The following is a 16286-nucleotide window of genomic DNA, read 5'->3' as shown; positions in this document are numbered from 1 at the left end:
GTATCAAAAGGTTTTCTCAAGAATTTCTTGTTTGTCTTGGGATGTTTTAGATTGACATCCTCCTCCTTTGTGCAGGGAGCTGAGCCTCATTGTGGAAAAAGATGCCAATGGGCACCATTTCCTTAGGATGTAACTGATTCACTTTAATTATTTTATCTGATTTATTGTAATTAGCAATAAAACTTGCATAATATATACACTAAACCAAAATAGTTGGTCTCCATTTCAACAATCAAACTAACTACAAATACTAAGTTTATCATCTCACTTATTTTAAATAAAAAATTCAAATTTCTCTTCATAAAATTAAAACATAAATGTAGGGTTCACAAAACACAAATCTCTAGTTTGCATCAATAAATGTTACCCCTGTCCGTAGGCAGAGTGAGAGAGAGGAAGGCATTACCCTGCATTAAACAGCAATATTTTGGCACAAATGTGAAGGTAACCTAGGTTTAGGGACAGCTTTTAGCGGGGTTCTCATGTAAGTGACCAACCCAGGGTTCTCTGTCATGTCTATGTCCTCGGGCTTGATCCCTTCAGCTGGGGTCCAACTAAAATGGTGCAATAAGTGACCCAACATGGACGTCACTAAGTTGATGGCCAGCTGAGCTCCAGGGCAAACCCGTCGCCCCGCTCCAAATGGTAGTAGCCGAAAATCGTGGCCCTTCATGTCTACATCCTCCTCGAGGAATCGCTCGGGTCGGAATTTTAATGGTTCCTCCCATTACAGCCGGATCACGAGCAACAGCCCACAGTTTACGTCACGTTAGCTCCCTTGGGGTATCATAGCCACAGACCTTGACATTTGCATTGGCCTTGTGGGGTAGCAATAGCGGGGTTGGAGGGTGTTGTAGTCGTAACGCCTCCTTCGCCACACATTGTAGGTAAGGGAGGTTCGGGAAGTCGGACTCTGTCATGACTCGGTCTGATCCGATGACCCGATCTAGCTCTTCTTGAACCTTCTCTTGCACCCTAGGGTTTTTTATCAACTCTGCCATTGCCCACTCAGTCGAAATCACTGTTGTGTCCATGCCTGCAGTGATCATGTCCTGCATGAACAAGGGTATTTTAGTCATTTATCCTAGAGTAATATTTCTTTTACACTACATTGTGAGCCCCAAGGTCCAAAGACCGAATCCGATAGAACAAGAACGATGTCTATGTGGTGCGTTTATGGTTGGAGTCTAAAACACATAGGTTCCTAACCAAGCCTTTAGTTACATTGCATGCAGTCCGATGTATTTAATCTCCAAACAAAATGTGCCACGTAGACACCGTATGGTGTTATTGGAATGGGATACCGTTTTGGATGGCCACTCATTAAGGAATATAGGGTCACCACAAACTAATCTATAATTGGTGTGAAAATGTAAACTCACTTAATTAAATTGATACTAAATTTGTGAGAAAGAATTTGAGGATTATTTTATAAACCATTTATGAGTGCATGGGCTATAGTTTGTAAAAGCAAATTTTTACTAACCCAACGAAGGCCGATGATTTGTCCTCACTAAGGTCGATTGTTGTTGGAGGGTGAGCAATGCATCAACAAAAATGTTGCTCTTTGCTCCACCCTCTTTTGACGAGCGAGTGTGTGCTCATCCATAATGGCTCTAGTGAGACGGTCCCTCCGAGCTGCGTGATTGGCAAAGGCAGCCTCCTCTAGTGGGAACATCCATCGAAGCCATGGAATGTGTTCGGCCATGGCTAGCGATCCACCAATCTTCACCCCATTGGATACAATGGACTTGAACTCCACTCCTTGCTCGTCTGTCTCACCCTTTGAGTTCACAAACCGCTTCCCAAATGCGAGTCGTGTTATATTATTGAATGCCACTGAACTCAAATAGTCCTTCACCACCAAGCTATTGCCATTGTTATCTGCATTGGTATTAAGAATCACATAGTAGACATGATTAGATCATTGTGGGCCAGACTTTTACATGGGCTTTTATTTGAGCAATGTTTATTACTTGGGCTACAAGTGTAGGCTCATAAATATATTTGTATCCATTTAAAATTGGGGGCATATTCCCATTTTAGTATTAAATTATATTTTCCAAAAGGGCACTTGCATTTTCTTCAATTTACAATATATATCTTATCATGGATTCATGGTAGAAGCATTATGGTATTATGTTCAAAAGAAGGGTAAAAATGTAAATTAATAAAATGCAATTACGACGATTTTATTTTGAAAACAATAATTTAATACTTTAAAAACGTATGGCACAATAATTTTAACACCTTTCATACGTTTTATTTTTATTTTTATTTATTTATTTAAACTTTCCATTGTTAAATCTCTAATTAGTAATTCAACTATAGAATAGTTGAAAATGTCGGGTCAAAGATGATCCCACATAGATTAAAAATAAGGAAAATGCTGAAGTATCATTGAAATTGACATCGATTGAGACATTGCTGACGTGGATGTGTCTATAGAACCGTAGATGCTTTTCATCGAGATACAAGTGAAAAGCATCTATGATTCTATGCACACCAATGTCCCAAATGATGTCAATTTCAATGTTACTTCAGAACGACTCTAAAAAATAATTGACCATAAAGGTTGAATAGTTTGAAAATAACTAGTTTTAGGTAGAAAAATCAAACATTTTTAATGATGAGGGCATTTCAATTATTTTTGTTGATCTATAAGAGAAGACTAAGGTCAAGGGAGTATGTCATAAACGAAGCATATAGCAATTTCTAGCCATTTGGATCTGGTCCTGAAAAGTGTATCACCTCCAATTTGTGGATGATCCACAGCTCATGATTTCAAAACTTGTCCGAGTCCGAGTCCAAGACTGAGACATATCATCTGAGTCATCTCAGTATTGAGCATGGATGAGACAGACGACCAAATCAATTTTTCGGACGAGATTTATAACCCCACGTTCATTTTTTTGAGCTTTGAACGAGATGTCTCAAATGTATCGAAAAACTCATCCGAGACGGACTCGGTACCTAACATGAACTAGACGAGATGCGATATCGAGTTTTAAAAACATGCCACAGCTTCACATGGAAATTGAAATTTACCCCAAAAGCGTCAAAAATTCATTTTTGCACGGATGATCAGAAGTCCAAACAGGTGTCTGTTATAAAAAGAGTTTTTTTCTTTTTAAATTAATATTTCTTTTATGAGAGTTTCTATAAGCACCCCAACTTTTACTTATTACACCCCAATTTTTTAATTATTTATCACACCCTAATTGAAGATTAAAACACAACATTCAAACATTACAAAGTTTTCACTCAAATTATTATCTCAACATTATAACACTCAGTTCAAATAATTTCACATAAAATCTTCAACCCAAAAGAGAGCTTCCATTGGCACCCCTACTTTTACTTATTCTTAACCCATTTACTTATGGGTGAATCTACATTTCATGTGTTGAATATGATGAAATTTGCATTTGGTACACTATTCATTTTAATTTTATTTCACAAAATATGTTTTTTTCCAATAAATTCGTCACTTTTTTAATGAAAGAATTCACTGATAAAATACCAATGATTTTGCCATATCAACGACCTCACTTGTAATTTGTCAGCATTCGTTGATTAAAAAAGTGACGAATTCACTGGAAAAATATATTTGAGAATTGAAATGAACAGTGTACCGAACTTGAAATTTTGTTATAAGTTGCCCACATTTTGAGTAATATATTTTTACTTATTTTATTTATTATTGGGGTGTGAAAAGTAAAAAAAGTGGGGTGCTAATAGCAGTTTTCTTTTAGATATTATGGGTGAGAGAGGGGATGGATCCACAACGGTGTCCCTTTCCTACCCAAGGTCAGGTTGCACCCCATTTTTATGCTAGTGGCACTTTGGTGAGCAAAAGTATGGATCCCAACTCATTTTCTCAACTCATCTAAAAGCATTATCAGCTGAGATTTCAAGACTCGTCCGAGACCGAGACATGTCGTCCGAATCATCTCGGAATCGGGAATGGACGATACGGACAAGTCAAAATTTTTTTTTTTTGTAGAAGATTTATAACCCCACGTTCAATTATTTATTTATTATTATTATTATTTTGGGAAACGAGACGTCTCAAACGTATCGGAAAATTCGTCCGAGACGACTCGGTATCTGGCCTGAACGAGACGAGACGCACATCCGAGTTTTAAAACCATGGCTGAGAATGAGATGCTTAATACAAACAGATCCTTAGTGTCCATTAACTTATCTCTATGATAATTGTGCGTTAGGGAGAGAGATCAAACATACCCTTTTGGAAAAAAAAAAAATGGTGTTCTCACGAGAGAGTGGGAGAGAGGTCAAATATACCGTTTTGGAAAAAGTGGTATTTTTATGGAAAAATATGCTTTTAACCCTCTTAGAAAAATGGAATTTTTTTAGCGAGAGAGTGCAAACATACCCTTTAGAAAAAAAAAATTTGTGTTTTTAAGATAAAGAAATTAAAAAAAAAAAAAATACCCTTTTGGGAAAAAATGGAACTTTAAGAGAGAGATACCTGGTTTGGTGCAATTCTTGAAGATGGAGTCAACCATGGCATTAACTTCAAATTCTCTAATAGGCCTAAGAGTTTCAAGCCTCTTAGGTGTAAAAAGCTCAACAGTACAAACCTTTCTAACTTTAACATAATGAGGTCCATAATCAGCCCAAATCAGATCTTGCCCACCTCTACTGAACTTATCACTACTTCTATTTCTATGCCTATCAGCCAACTGTTGATCCTTCTCTTTCAACACTTCTTTCGCCAATTCAGAGTTCATCACCACAACATTCAAAGTTGATCCAAACCACACTGATATGATTGGACCATATATTTCTGCCCACTCCGCGAAGCACCGGAATCTAACTGGCTTGATATCATAGAGATTTCCAACTATGGGCCAAGGACGTGGGCCTGGTGGGAGCTTAAATCTGAACCGTTGATATATGATATATGTAAGAATGATGAAGATGATAGCAAGGGCAACCACAGATAAAGCCATTGAGACTTGAGAGACACAGACAGAGAATTCGAGAGATGAGTTTGGTGAACTATGGAAGACTGTGCGACGAGTTATAGATTTAAGTGACAGCTATAACCAGAGGGGTAGATGGGGAGACGCCGTTATAACGTCAACCCAATTCATTTGTTATTGGGTAATTTTTACATACCCCCTATTTTTTGATGAATATTAGAGATACCCTCTTATGTTTTAAATAAGTTGACATACAACCTTTGACTTCCTTAACCTTATATAGACAAATGTTAAAGAGTTAATGAGAGATTTAACTTAACTCACTTTAAAAATGACAAAAATACCCTCTAATCTACTTTGCAATTTAACGTGAATTGATGACCGAATATATCTCCAAGATATCAACCTTAAAAAGAAGAAACTATCATTTCTCAATTCAGAAGTTACAAAAGTGATTTTTTTTTACAAGAAAGCTGTTATTGACACCCAACTTTTAATTATAACACACCAATTTCTTAAATTATTTATTACACCCCCAATGAAAGATTAAAACACACTCTTCAAACATTATAATACTCAATTCAAATAGTTCCAATCATTGTCTACAATTATGATTAGATTCATATAAAACCCTAAACACAAAAAATTAAAATTTAGGAAAAAACAAATTTGAGATCTACCAATGGCACCCTAACTTTTTCTTATTCTCAATCATATACTTATATTTTTTGTTTTTAATTGGAGTGTAGTAAGTAAATGTTGGGGTGCCAAATTGCCAATCTCTCTTATACGATGGTGTACTATTATCACATAAGGAATGAATTGTCTAAATATTAAGTTATAGAAAGTATATAAATATATTATACTTATAAAAGTATATTTAAATTAATAAAATAATAGATAAGGATTCCATGTTCAAGATCTATTTTTTTTTCTCAAAATATTTGAATTAAATTTTGATTAGTTAGAAATATAAATTGAGTTGACTCGATCAAGTCATATTTTCTTGGATGAGTCAATAAAATTCTGTCGAATCAACTGATTTTTTATATTTTTTGATAAAATAGTTACTTTTGAGTAACTTATATATATATATTAAAAAAATTGATCTAGTGACTAAATATCTTCTAATCCTCCTATAAAAAATACAATTATTTGATAAAATGTTGGTTATAAGAATAAGAGAATTACAAACCAAGTTAAATGAATATTTTAAAATTAACTTAGTCGAATCAACCAATTTTTTGATAAAATAGTTAATTTTGAGTAACTTATATATATAATTATTTGATATAAAATGTTGGTTAAATTCCTACATGTTGAAGATTGACTACAAGAGTTGTGCGTATGATTGTTATGTTCACTCACGCGTGTTTGATAATGATACTATCATTCTCTTGATATTGTATGTTGATGATATGCTCATATCATGCAAGGATATGGTGAAGGTCGATGAACCCAAAACACTATTGAGTAGGGCATTAGATACGAAGGATTTTAGGGCAACTATCAATGTGCTTGAGAAGTATAGTATGTTTGATGTTAAATCGGTTTTTACTCCTCTAGCTTCACACTTTACTTTGAGTGCAAAATAATGTCCTTTCACCGATGTCGAAGTAGAAAATATGATGAAAGTACCATATGCAAATGTTGTTGGGTGTCTCATGTATATTATGATATTCACAAGATCCGATCTTTATCAAGTCATTAGTGTGGTTTCAAAATACATGGCAAATCTGTGAAAAGAGCATTGGAAAGCAATCAAGTGGGTTTTTCATTATTTGAAAGGCACAAAAAACTTGGAATAGTATTTGCAAGACAACATGGGATTGATAGTGTGGTTGGTTATGTGATTATGATTATGCTGGAGATATTAATAAGAAGAGGTCCGATTTCTTGAAGATTAATGCTACAAACTACAAGTGCATTGTCCATTACTAAGGCGGAGTATATGGCTATAACAGAAGGATTCAAAAAAGCTATATGGTTGAGCAAGTTAGTAAATGAGTTGGGATTGAAACAAGACACAATGAATTTAAAAGTTGAATATAGGTCCATAGGGACTTACACTCTTGCTTGTAGCCATTTTAGAAATGAGTGTGTACAAAGTGTATATATGTGATGGATTTATCAAGAGAAGATTACCACCAATGAGAGTTTACTCTCTAGCTCTATACCATCAAATAAGGTAAAACAAGAAGAACTATTATTCTAGAAAACTTAAAGTGCAAGTAAAGTAAAGAAAGTAAAACATCTACATTATGAATTTAAATTGCATGAAAATAAAGAAAGAAAGTAAAACCTAATCTAATGCTTTCAAGGAACTTATTGAGGACTTATTAGGGGAGATTATCTCTAAAAGGGATTACTCTTTCTCTCAAAGCTTCTAAACTTTAAAAGACTACATAAGAAGCAAACAAGTAAGCTAAGTACAAAAAGTGTTTGAAAGTAAAGAGGAGGGGAGAATGAAAAGAAGGGGATTAAAAAGGAGAAGTTGGTGGGTTTAGCCCCACCTTGATCTTCTTATTTTCTTTATTCTTCTTTTTCTTTTTGATTTGTTATTCTAAGGATTTTTAGAGAGATTTTAAAATAATAGGAAGGCCTATAGCGATTTGGGAGAGATTTGGACAAAATTTTAAATCACCAAATGAGCTCTTCTTTTTCTTTGTTTTGGAAGGATTTTGAAAGACCCTTGGGGATAAATTGGTCATAATTCTTTAAGTTTCCAATAATTTCACTAAAACTTCTAGAGAAAATCTAAATTACTTCTCCTCTTTTTGGACTTGATGGTCTTTCACTCACTTACAGGTCTCACAAATCATGATGATCAAGAGGATAGGATTGTAAAAGGTCGTAGTTTTTAGAAAATTCTTTGAGGATAAAAGAGTCCTAGGTTATTGGCTTTGGGTCAAATCCTAGAGAATTAGGTTATATGTTATGTAAATATAAACTTGAATTTTGGAAATGAAGGTCATTTAGCTTAATTAATTCTCTAACAACCTAGGATTAAGAATATCTTACTCACAAGTTCTAGAGAATTCTATTGTTGGGCAAAATTGTCAAAACCTCTTGAACTTAGTCTAATTACATTGACCTTTCTAAGATTAATGGTAGACTTGGAGGACATAAGGGTAATTTACCTTAGTTTAGTTATAACAAGATGAGATTAGGTAGTAATTATACTCATGTGGGGACCAATTTGACCAAGGGTTTTTTGTTGAAGGAATAAGAAAATTACAAGAAGACCATGATAGTGGATTTATTGAAACATTAAAGGATGGGCAAAAAAGTAAAATTGAGGGATTTTCTAGAGGAAAAATTCATTAAGAAATGAGTTAAAGGGTAATTTATCCATAACCAAATTCGAATACACATGGGTTTGTAACAGAATTGGTATTGAGTGAACCAAGGCCTGAACAAAAGTTGTTCATGGTCATGGATGACCCTTGGCAAGGCAAATGATTAAGCTTGGCCAAGGTTGAGGTACGGCTAGGCTTAACTTTAAACTTGGCCAAGGGTGAGGTACGGTTAGACTTAAATTTTAGCTTGACCAAGGGTTAGATATAATCAGGCTTAAATCAATTTTTTTTTTAAATGGCCTTCAGGCCTTGTGGTTGCTTGAAAATGGGATTTTGAACCTTCTTGAAAATTGTCTTGGGTCAAGTTTCTTCTCGGAAGGTTTTTGGTGCTCTCGGGCTTAGTATAGGCAAAAATAGGGTGTGGGGGTGTCTATAGGTATTATTGAAAGAAATATGGTGGAGAATGCTAACGTCCCCAAGATGTCTTAAACGTTAGGGGTAAACATAGAAGCACTCACTTTTTGAGGCATTTATACCCGCTTAGTAGTTGCACCTTCGAAATTTAAAACATGTTTGTCAATATACCCACATGGTAAGTGATAAGTGCTAGAAAATATCTAATTAAATATCAATTTATAGGGTACTTGCCAGGATTTTCAACATAAATTATTATTTTTAATTAATAAAAAAAAATTTAGAGTAGGTTTTAATTTATTTTAATAGTTTTTATATAATTAGGTCATTTTGCATATTTTAATTTAATTTTTGGAGATTTAATTTTGTGTAATATTTGTGTTTTAGATATTTGAGGATACCAAGTCAAACAATGGGAGTTGAAGAACAGATAAAGTCTAGAATTGAAGTCAACCACACAAGTTCAAAGTCAACAGAGTAAAGTTGACTGAGACGGGATGGACACTCAACACGACGCGGTGAAGATAACACGAAAATCAATGCAATTTTGTGTATGTCTCTCATCAAGCAAAAATATGGTAGAACAGAGTCCTAATATGATCCATCTTATCAAGAGGACTCTGAGCCTATAAATAGAAACCAATTTCTATTCTAGGATTATCTTCTTCTCTGATGCTTATCTTCTATCGTACTCTCTAGTCTCCTTGTTCTCTTTTTCAAAATTCTTATAGGATTTTTAGATTTATTTTTGGCAGATTGGAGATACATTATTAAGATTATTCAAGATTTCAATAAGATCTGAGTATATTGAAATTTAGTAGTTTACTATTTTCTAGAATGGATCTTAGCTAATCTCTCAATCTAGGAAGATTGATAAAGTCAAAGTAAGTATTTAATTTCGTTTATTTACATGTTTTTAATATTTCAATCATTCAATAGGTTTCTCTTCAAAACCTTGTTATTTAAGTATTCTTAATTTACTTCTCCTTATCCTTCATCTTGGCGTGATTTGTTATTATTAGGGAGAACCCATTATATCGGATGCCCGTTGTAAGGTCGAATCATTGGATGATAAAATTGTTAAAGGGAATGATATCTTGCCTAATTTCATATTTCACTTAACTAGATCATTCATGTTTAATCATCTGAATCAATAACCTTTATCGATTTCTTGATTTGAGTCATAAAAAGAACGTGAAAGTAAATTGATTTTAAATACTATAACTTGGTGGATTCGATTTCCTTAGATACTCTCCAATCTAACGTTTTTCTTAATTTTTAAATTTAGTTTAGTTTTGAATCTTGTTTTAATTTAAAATTTTCTTTTCAAACCCCTTTTAGAAAGATAGATAGAAAAATTAAAAAAAATTCTTAATTCAAATTTTATTGTGAGTTTTTTCCCTGTGGATCAACCCTTACTTGTCGTATCAAGTATGAAATTTATAATTATTTGTTCGGAAGATCATAACGAGCTACAAATGACTGTGCATCTTATGCGACGAAAAGTAAGTGCACCAACCAAATACATTTTGTTATCATCCACTATTGAACCTCACAACTTTTCCTCATCGTTGTCTCACAACGAAACATCTTTATCTTCGACCAAGAATTGCTTTGAACCTTACATGGCATCAAGCTAAGGGTTTTTTATTGTTGTTTTTCATCTTTAATTTGTAGTGTAGAAAAATAATATAAAATAAGGGCAAATGGTAAGAATTGATTTAGATTACGGTTAAAACTATAATGTACAATATTAGAATGCTAAAAAACGTTGACAAATATTTTTTAGAGAGTATTGATAATAAGAACATTTTGATAATGTGTTAAATCTAAAAAAAAAAAAAAATTGTTTGCTTATGTCGACCCTGAAAGGTCGACATGTGTTAAGCCATGTCGACAACCATGTCAAATGTGTCGTATCAACAATTTTTTTTTTTACTTAAAAACTTTATTCGACGGGACACGGTCGATATGGCTTAAGCAATGTCAGACTTTTCTTGTTGACACATTTTTTTTTTTTTTTTGTACAACGAAAAATACAAAAATGAAAATCAATAAATGCATGGAAAGATACGAGTTCTATCTACAACTTTTTTTAAACTATCTTATTCATTGTAATTGTGGTCATTTCATTGAGTTAATTCCCCTTTTAGAATGAGTTCTTTGAGAATTATTCATTTGAGTTCAAGCAAATGAAATAAATCAATGAGAAAACCTAAAAATAAAATGAAATGTCAATGTAACCAACTTCCATTGCTGTAATATGTTGAAATAATGACTTTTAGTACCTTTTGAATACTAGAATAAATAAAAAAATGGTAGAACTCAGAGGAATTTTCTTTGTCTTCACAAATGGCATGAGCAGAAGTTTAGGATTTTCAATTTCAAATGCTTAGTTGTAATGATGGGTCCAACTACTAATACTAATGGAACGCATCCATCATTTTTTTAAGTGGGTGTAGATGCCTCAAAAAGTGGGTGCCGCTATGCTCACCCATATAGTAAAGTAAGAGGGTTGCTCCCCTCCTTTGTCTCAATCTTTATACCTCATAAAGAAAGTATATCGAGGAAATTTTTCTCTTTATTGTTTTTTTTTCCTTCTTTCCCTTTCTAAGGATACCCATTCGACGAGGAAATTTGACAAGTTTTGCTCCAAAAGTTATTCATTAGAAGACAAATGGGTACCTGGGAAGATGAAATTCAATGGCTGATTCAACACTGTCAAGGTTCCAATCCGACTGCAGATACGAGAAGAGCGCTGGTGTCGGTGGCCTTTATTTACCATGTTTGGAAAGAAGGTGCTGCAGAATTTTTAACAGTTAAAGGGTACCCAAAGAATAGATCAAGGATTCTGATCTCAACAGAAACTTCTTCGGGTCTTGGGTTTCGCCCTTTAAAGTTGTGTCATTTGGTTGCTCCTCCTTTGGTTTTTTGGAGAGTGGATAATGTGGGGCATGTTATCAAAGTGTACTCTGAATGCTGTCAAGGTGTTTCAGTTTTGCACCATGGGCTTCATGCAATCAAAAGAGCAATGGAGATGGCTTTAGCCATGGAAGGGAACAAAATCCTTGTCTCATCTGATTCTATCTTAGCTATTAATGACCTCAATGGGACAGACTCAAGACATAATTCAGAAAATCGAAAGGTTTTCTCAAGAATTTCTTGTTTGTCTTGGGATGTTTTAGATTAGCATCCTCCTTTGTGTAGGGGGTTGAGCCACATTGTGGAAAAAGATGCCAATGGGCACCATTTCCTTAGGATGTAACTGATTCTCTTTTATTATTTTATCTGATTGGGGGTTTTGCCTAACCAATCCCCTGATTACCCTCCCAAAAAAAAACCCATTTATAGTAATTAGCAATAAAACTAGCATAATCTATACACTTAAACCAAATAAGTTGGTATCCATTTCAACAATCAAACTAACTTCAAATACTAAGTTTATCATCTCACTTTATTTTAAATAAAAAAATTCAAATTTCTCTTCATAAAATTAAAACATAAATGTAGGGTTCACAAAACACAAATCTCTAGTTTGCACCAATAAATGTTACCTGTCCATAGGCAGAGAGAGAGCAAGGGATTACTCTGCTGCATCACACAGCAATATTTTGGCACAAATGTGAAGGCAACCTAGGTTTAGGGACAGCCTTTAGTGGGGTTCTCATGTAAGTGACCAACCCAGGGTTCTCTGTCATGTCTATCTCCTCTGGCTTGACCCCTTCAGCTGGGGTCCAACTAAAATGGTGCAACAAGTGACCCAACATGGACGTCACTAAGTTGATGGCCAGCTGAGCTCCAGGACAAACCCGTCGCCCAGCTCCAAATGGTAGTAGCCGAAAATCGTGGCCCTTCATGTCTACATCCTCCTCGAGGAATCGCTCGGGTCGGAATTTTAATGGTTCCTTCCATACAGCCGGATCACGAGCAACAGCCCACACATTTACGTGCACGTTAGCTCCCTTGGGGATATCATAGCCACCGACCTTGACATTTGCATTGGCCTTGTGGGGTAGCATAAGCGGGGTTGGAGGGTGTAGTCGTAACGCCTCCTTCGCCACACATTGTAGGTAAGGGAGGTTCGGGAAGTCGGATTCTGTCATGACTCGGTCGGATCCAATGACCTGATCTAGCTCTTCTTGAACCTTCTCTTGCACCCTAGGGTTTTTGATCAACTCTGCCATTGCCCACTCAGTTGAAATCACTGTTGTGTCCATGCCTGCAGTGATCATGTCCTGCATGTATAAGGGTACTTTAGTCATTTGTCTTAGTGTAATATTTCTTTTACACTACATTGTGATCCCCAAGGTCGAAAGCCTGAATTCGATAGATCAAGAACGATGTCTACGTGGCATGTTTTGGTTTGGAGTCAAACACATAGGTTCCTAACCAAGCCTTTATTTACATTGTGCATGTAGTCCGATGTATTTAATCTCCAAACAAAATGTGCCATGTAGACACCGTATGTTGTTATTGGAACAGGATACCGTTTTGGATGGCCACTCATTAAGGAATACAGGGTCACCACAAACTATTCTATAATTGGTGTGTCATTGTAAAAATTGGTGTGAAAATGTAAACTCACTTAATTAAATTGATACTAAATTTGTGAGAAAAGAATTTGAGGATTATTTTATAACCATTTATGTGTGCATGGGATAATAGTTTGTAAAAGCAAAATTTTACTAACCCAAAGAAGGCCAATGATGGTGTCCTCACTAAGGTCATATTGTTGTTGGAGGGTGAGCAATGCATCGACGAAATGTTGCTTTGCTCCACCACTCTTTTGCCGAGCGAGTGTGTGCTCATCCATAATGGCTCTAGTGAGACGGTCCCTCCGAGCTGCGTGATTGGCAAAGGCAGCCTCCTCGAGTGGGAACATCCATCGAAGCCATGGAATGTGTTCGGCCATGGCTAGCGATCCACCAATCTTCACCCCATTTGATACAATGGACTTGAACTCCACTCCTTGCTCGTCCGTCTCACCCTTTGAGTTCACAAACCGCTTCCCAAATGCGAGTCGCGTTATATTATTGAACGCCACTGAACTCAAATGGTCCTTCACCACCAAGCTATTGCCTTTGTTATCTGCATTGGTATTAAGAATCACACAGTAGACATGATTAGATCATTGTGGGCCAGCCTTTTATAGGGGCTTTTATTTGAGCAATGTTTATTACTTGGGCTACAAGTGTAGGCTCACAAATATACTTGTATCCATTTAAAATTGGGGGCATACTCCCATTTTAGTATTAAATTATATTTTCCAAAAGAGTACTTGCATTTTCTTCAATTTACAATATGGGGTTGGTTCATGGGACATAACTAAAAAAATATGTAAAAACAATCATAGAGATGATCCTCACAAAAAATCAGTTCAATCCAAAACTTCTAAATCCATCAATTTCTAGCCATTTGGATCTGGTCATGAAAAGCGTATCACCCCCAATTTGTGAATGGTCCACAGCTCATGATTTCAAAACTCATCCGAGTCCGAGACCAAGTTGTCTTAGTATCAAGCAAGGATTAGACGAACGAACAAATCAAATTTTCGGACGAGATTTATAACCCCACATTCATTTTTTTGATTTTCAAACAAGACGTCTCAAACATATCGAAAAACTCATCTGAGATGACTCGGTATCTAACATGAACTAATGCGAAACCGAGTTTTAAAACCATCCCACAGTTTCATATGGAAGTTGAAATTTACCCCAAAAGAGTCAAAAATTCATTTTTGCACGGATGATCAAAAGTCCAAACAGGCGTCTGCTTTAAAAAGAATTTTTTTCAAAAGAAGATTTTAAATTACGCTTTCTTTTATAAGAGCTTCTATTGGCACTCCAACTTTTACTTATTACACCCCAATTTCTTAATTATGCATCAACCTCCAATTATAGATTAAAACCCAACATTCAAACATTACAAATGAATTCGTCACTTTTTTTTAATGAAAAATTTCACTGATTAAAAAAGTGACAAATTCACGACAAAAACATGTTTGGGAAGTGAATAGTGTACCAAACTCGGAATTTTGTCATAAGTTGCACACGTTTTTTTTAACGTATAAAAAAAAAAAACTCGATCGAGACGACTCGGTATCTAGCCTGGACGAGACGAGACGATCAACCGAGTTTTAAAATGAACGGCTGAGAAAGAGATACTTAATACAAAGAGATCCTTAATGTCCATTAACTTATCTCTAGGATAGTTGTGCGTTAGGGAGAGAGATCAAACATACCCTTTTGGAAAAAAAAAAAAAAAAAATTGGTGTTTTCAAGAGAGACAGAGAGAGGGAGAGAGATCAAATATACCGTTTTGGAAAAAGTGGTATTTTTATGGAAAAATATGCTTTTAAGTAACCCTCTTAGAAAAATTGTATTTTTAAGCAAGAGATAAAGAGAAAAATAAAATACAGCCTAGAGAGAGAGAGAGAGAGAGAGCAAACATACCCTTTAGAAGAAAAAAAATACCCTTTTGGGAAAAAATGAAACTTTAAGAGAGAGAGAGAGATACCTGGTTTGGTGCAATTCTTGAAAATGGAGTCAACCATGGCGTTAACTTCAAATTCTCTAATAGGCCTAAGAGTTTCAAGCCTTTTAGGTGTAAAAAGCTCAACAGTGCAGACCTTTCTAACCTTAACATAATGAGGTCCATAATCAGCCCAAATCAGATCTTGCCCACCTCTACTAAACTTATCAGTAGTTCTATTTCTATGCCTATCAGCCAACTGTTGATCCTTCTCTTTTAACACTTCTTTCGCCAATTCAGAGTTCATCACCACAACATTCAAAGTTGATCCCAACCAAAATGATATGATGGGACCATATATTTCTGCCCACTCCGCGAAGCACCGGAACCTAACTGGCTTGATGTCATAGAGGTTCCCAACTATGGGCCAAGGACGTGGGCCTGGTGGAAGCTTAAATCTGAACCGCTGATATGTGATGTAAGAAAGAATGATGAAGATGATAGCTATGGCAACCACAAAGAAAGCCATTAAGACTTGAGAGAGAGAGAGAGAAATGAATTTGGTGAAATAACTGCGATGAGTTATAGATTCAAGAGACAGCTATAACCAAAGGGTAGGTGGGGAGACGCCGTTATAACGTCAACCCAATTCATTTGTTATAGGGTAATTTTTACATACCCCCTATATTTTGATGAATATTAGAGATACCCTCTTATGTTTTAAATAAATTGACGTACACACTTTGACTTTTGACTTCCTTAAACGTATAAAAACAAATGGTAGAGTTAATGACCGAATATCAATTAACGTGAATTGATGACCGAAAATCTCTCCAGGATATCAATCTTAAAAAGACGAAACTACCCTTCTCAATTCAGAAGTTAGTAAAGTGATCATTTTATATAAGAAAACTGCTATTGATACCCCAACTTCTAATTATAACATACTAATTTTTTAAATTATTTATTACACTCCAATGAAAGATTAAAACACACCCTTCAAACATTATAAAGGTTGGACTCAAATTATAATTTAAATATTACAAAAATTTATAACACTCAAATCAAATAGTTCCAATCGTTGTCTACAATTATGATTAGGCTCATATAAAATTCTAGACACAAAAAATCAATATCTTAAAAAAAAAAA

General features: G+C 35.0%; 1 protein-coding gene and 1 pseudogene across 2 annotated transcripts; both read right to left on the bottom strand.

Annotated features, from left to right (window-relative positions):
* Positions 1 to 268: 268 nt before the first annotated feature.
* On the bottom strand, positions 269 to 5054 carry LOC147400570 (cytochrome P450 98A2-like; annotated as a pseudogene). The gene is made up of 3 exons (XR_015179410.1): positions 4496 to 5054; positions 1487 to 1884; positions 269 to 1052 (listed from the first exon to the last, which is right to left on the bottom strand). The product of XR_015179410.1 is annotated as a cytochrome P450 98A2-like (transcript).
* A 6995-nt stretch (positions 5055 to 12049) lies between these two features.
* On the bottom strand, positions 12050 to 15707 carry LOC147400569 (cytochrome P450 98A2-like). Its single transcript, XM_086446259.1, has 3 exons — positions 15182 to 15707; positions 13356 to 13753; positions 12050 to 12900 (listed from the first exon to the last, which is right to left on the bottom strand). Exons 1-3 carry the CDS (start codon positions 15663 to 15665, stop codon positions 12262 to 12264), a joined length of 1521 nt encoding a protein of 506 aa, XP_086302385.1. The 5' UTR covers positions 15666 to 15707; the 3' UTR covers positions 12050 to 12261.
* Positions 15708 to 16286: the final 579 nt, after the last annotated feature.

The sequence above is a fragment of the Akebia trifoliata genome, chromosome 6 (assembly GCF_017979445.1).
Source record: "Akebia trifoliata isolate Shusen 1 chromosome 6, ASM1797944v1, whole genome shotgun sequence".
In the NCBI taxonomy this organism is placed as follows: domain Eukaryota; kingdom Viridiplantae; phylum Streptophyta; class Magnoliopsida; order Ranunculales; family Lardizabalaceae; genus Akebia; species Akebia trifoliata.
This window is presented reverse-complemented; position numbering and strand designations above follow the sequence as displayed.

Coding starts and splice junctions, on each gene's coding strand:
- LOC147400569 (XM_086446259.1), bottom strand. CDS start 15,665: ATGGCTTTCTTTGTGGTTGCCATAGCTATCATCTTCATCATTCTTTCT. Junction 13,754..15,181: donor CAAGAATTGCACCAAACCAG/GTATCTCTCTCT, acceptor ATACCAATGCAG/ATAACAAAGGCAATAGCTTG. Junction 12,901..13,355: donor CCATCATTGGCCTTCTTTGG/GTTAGTAAAATT, acceptor TTATACATGCAG/GACATGATCACTGCAGGCAT.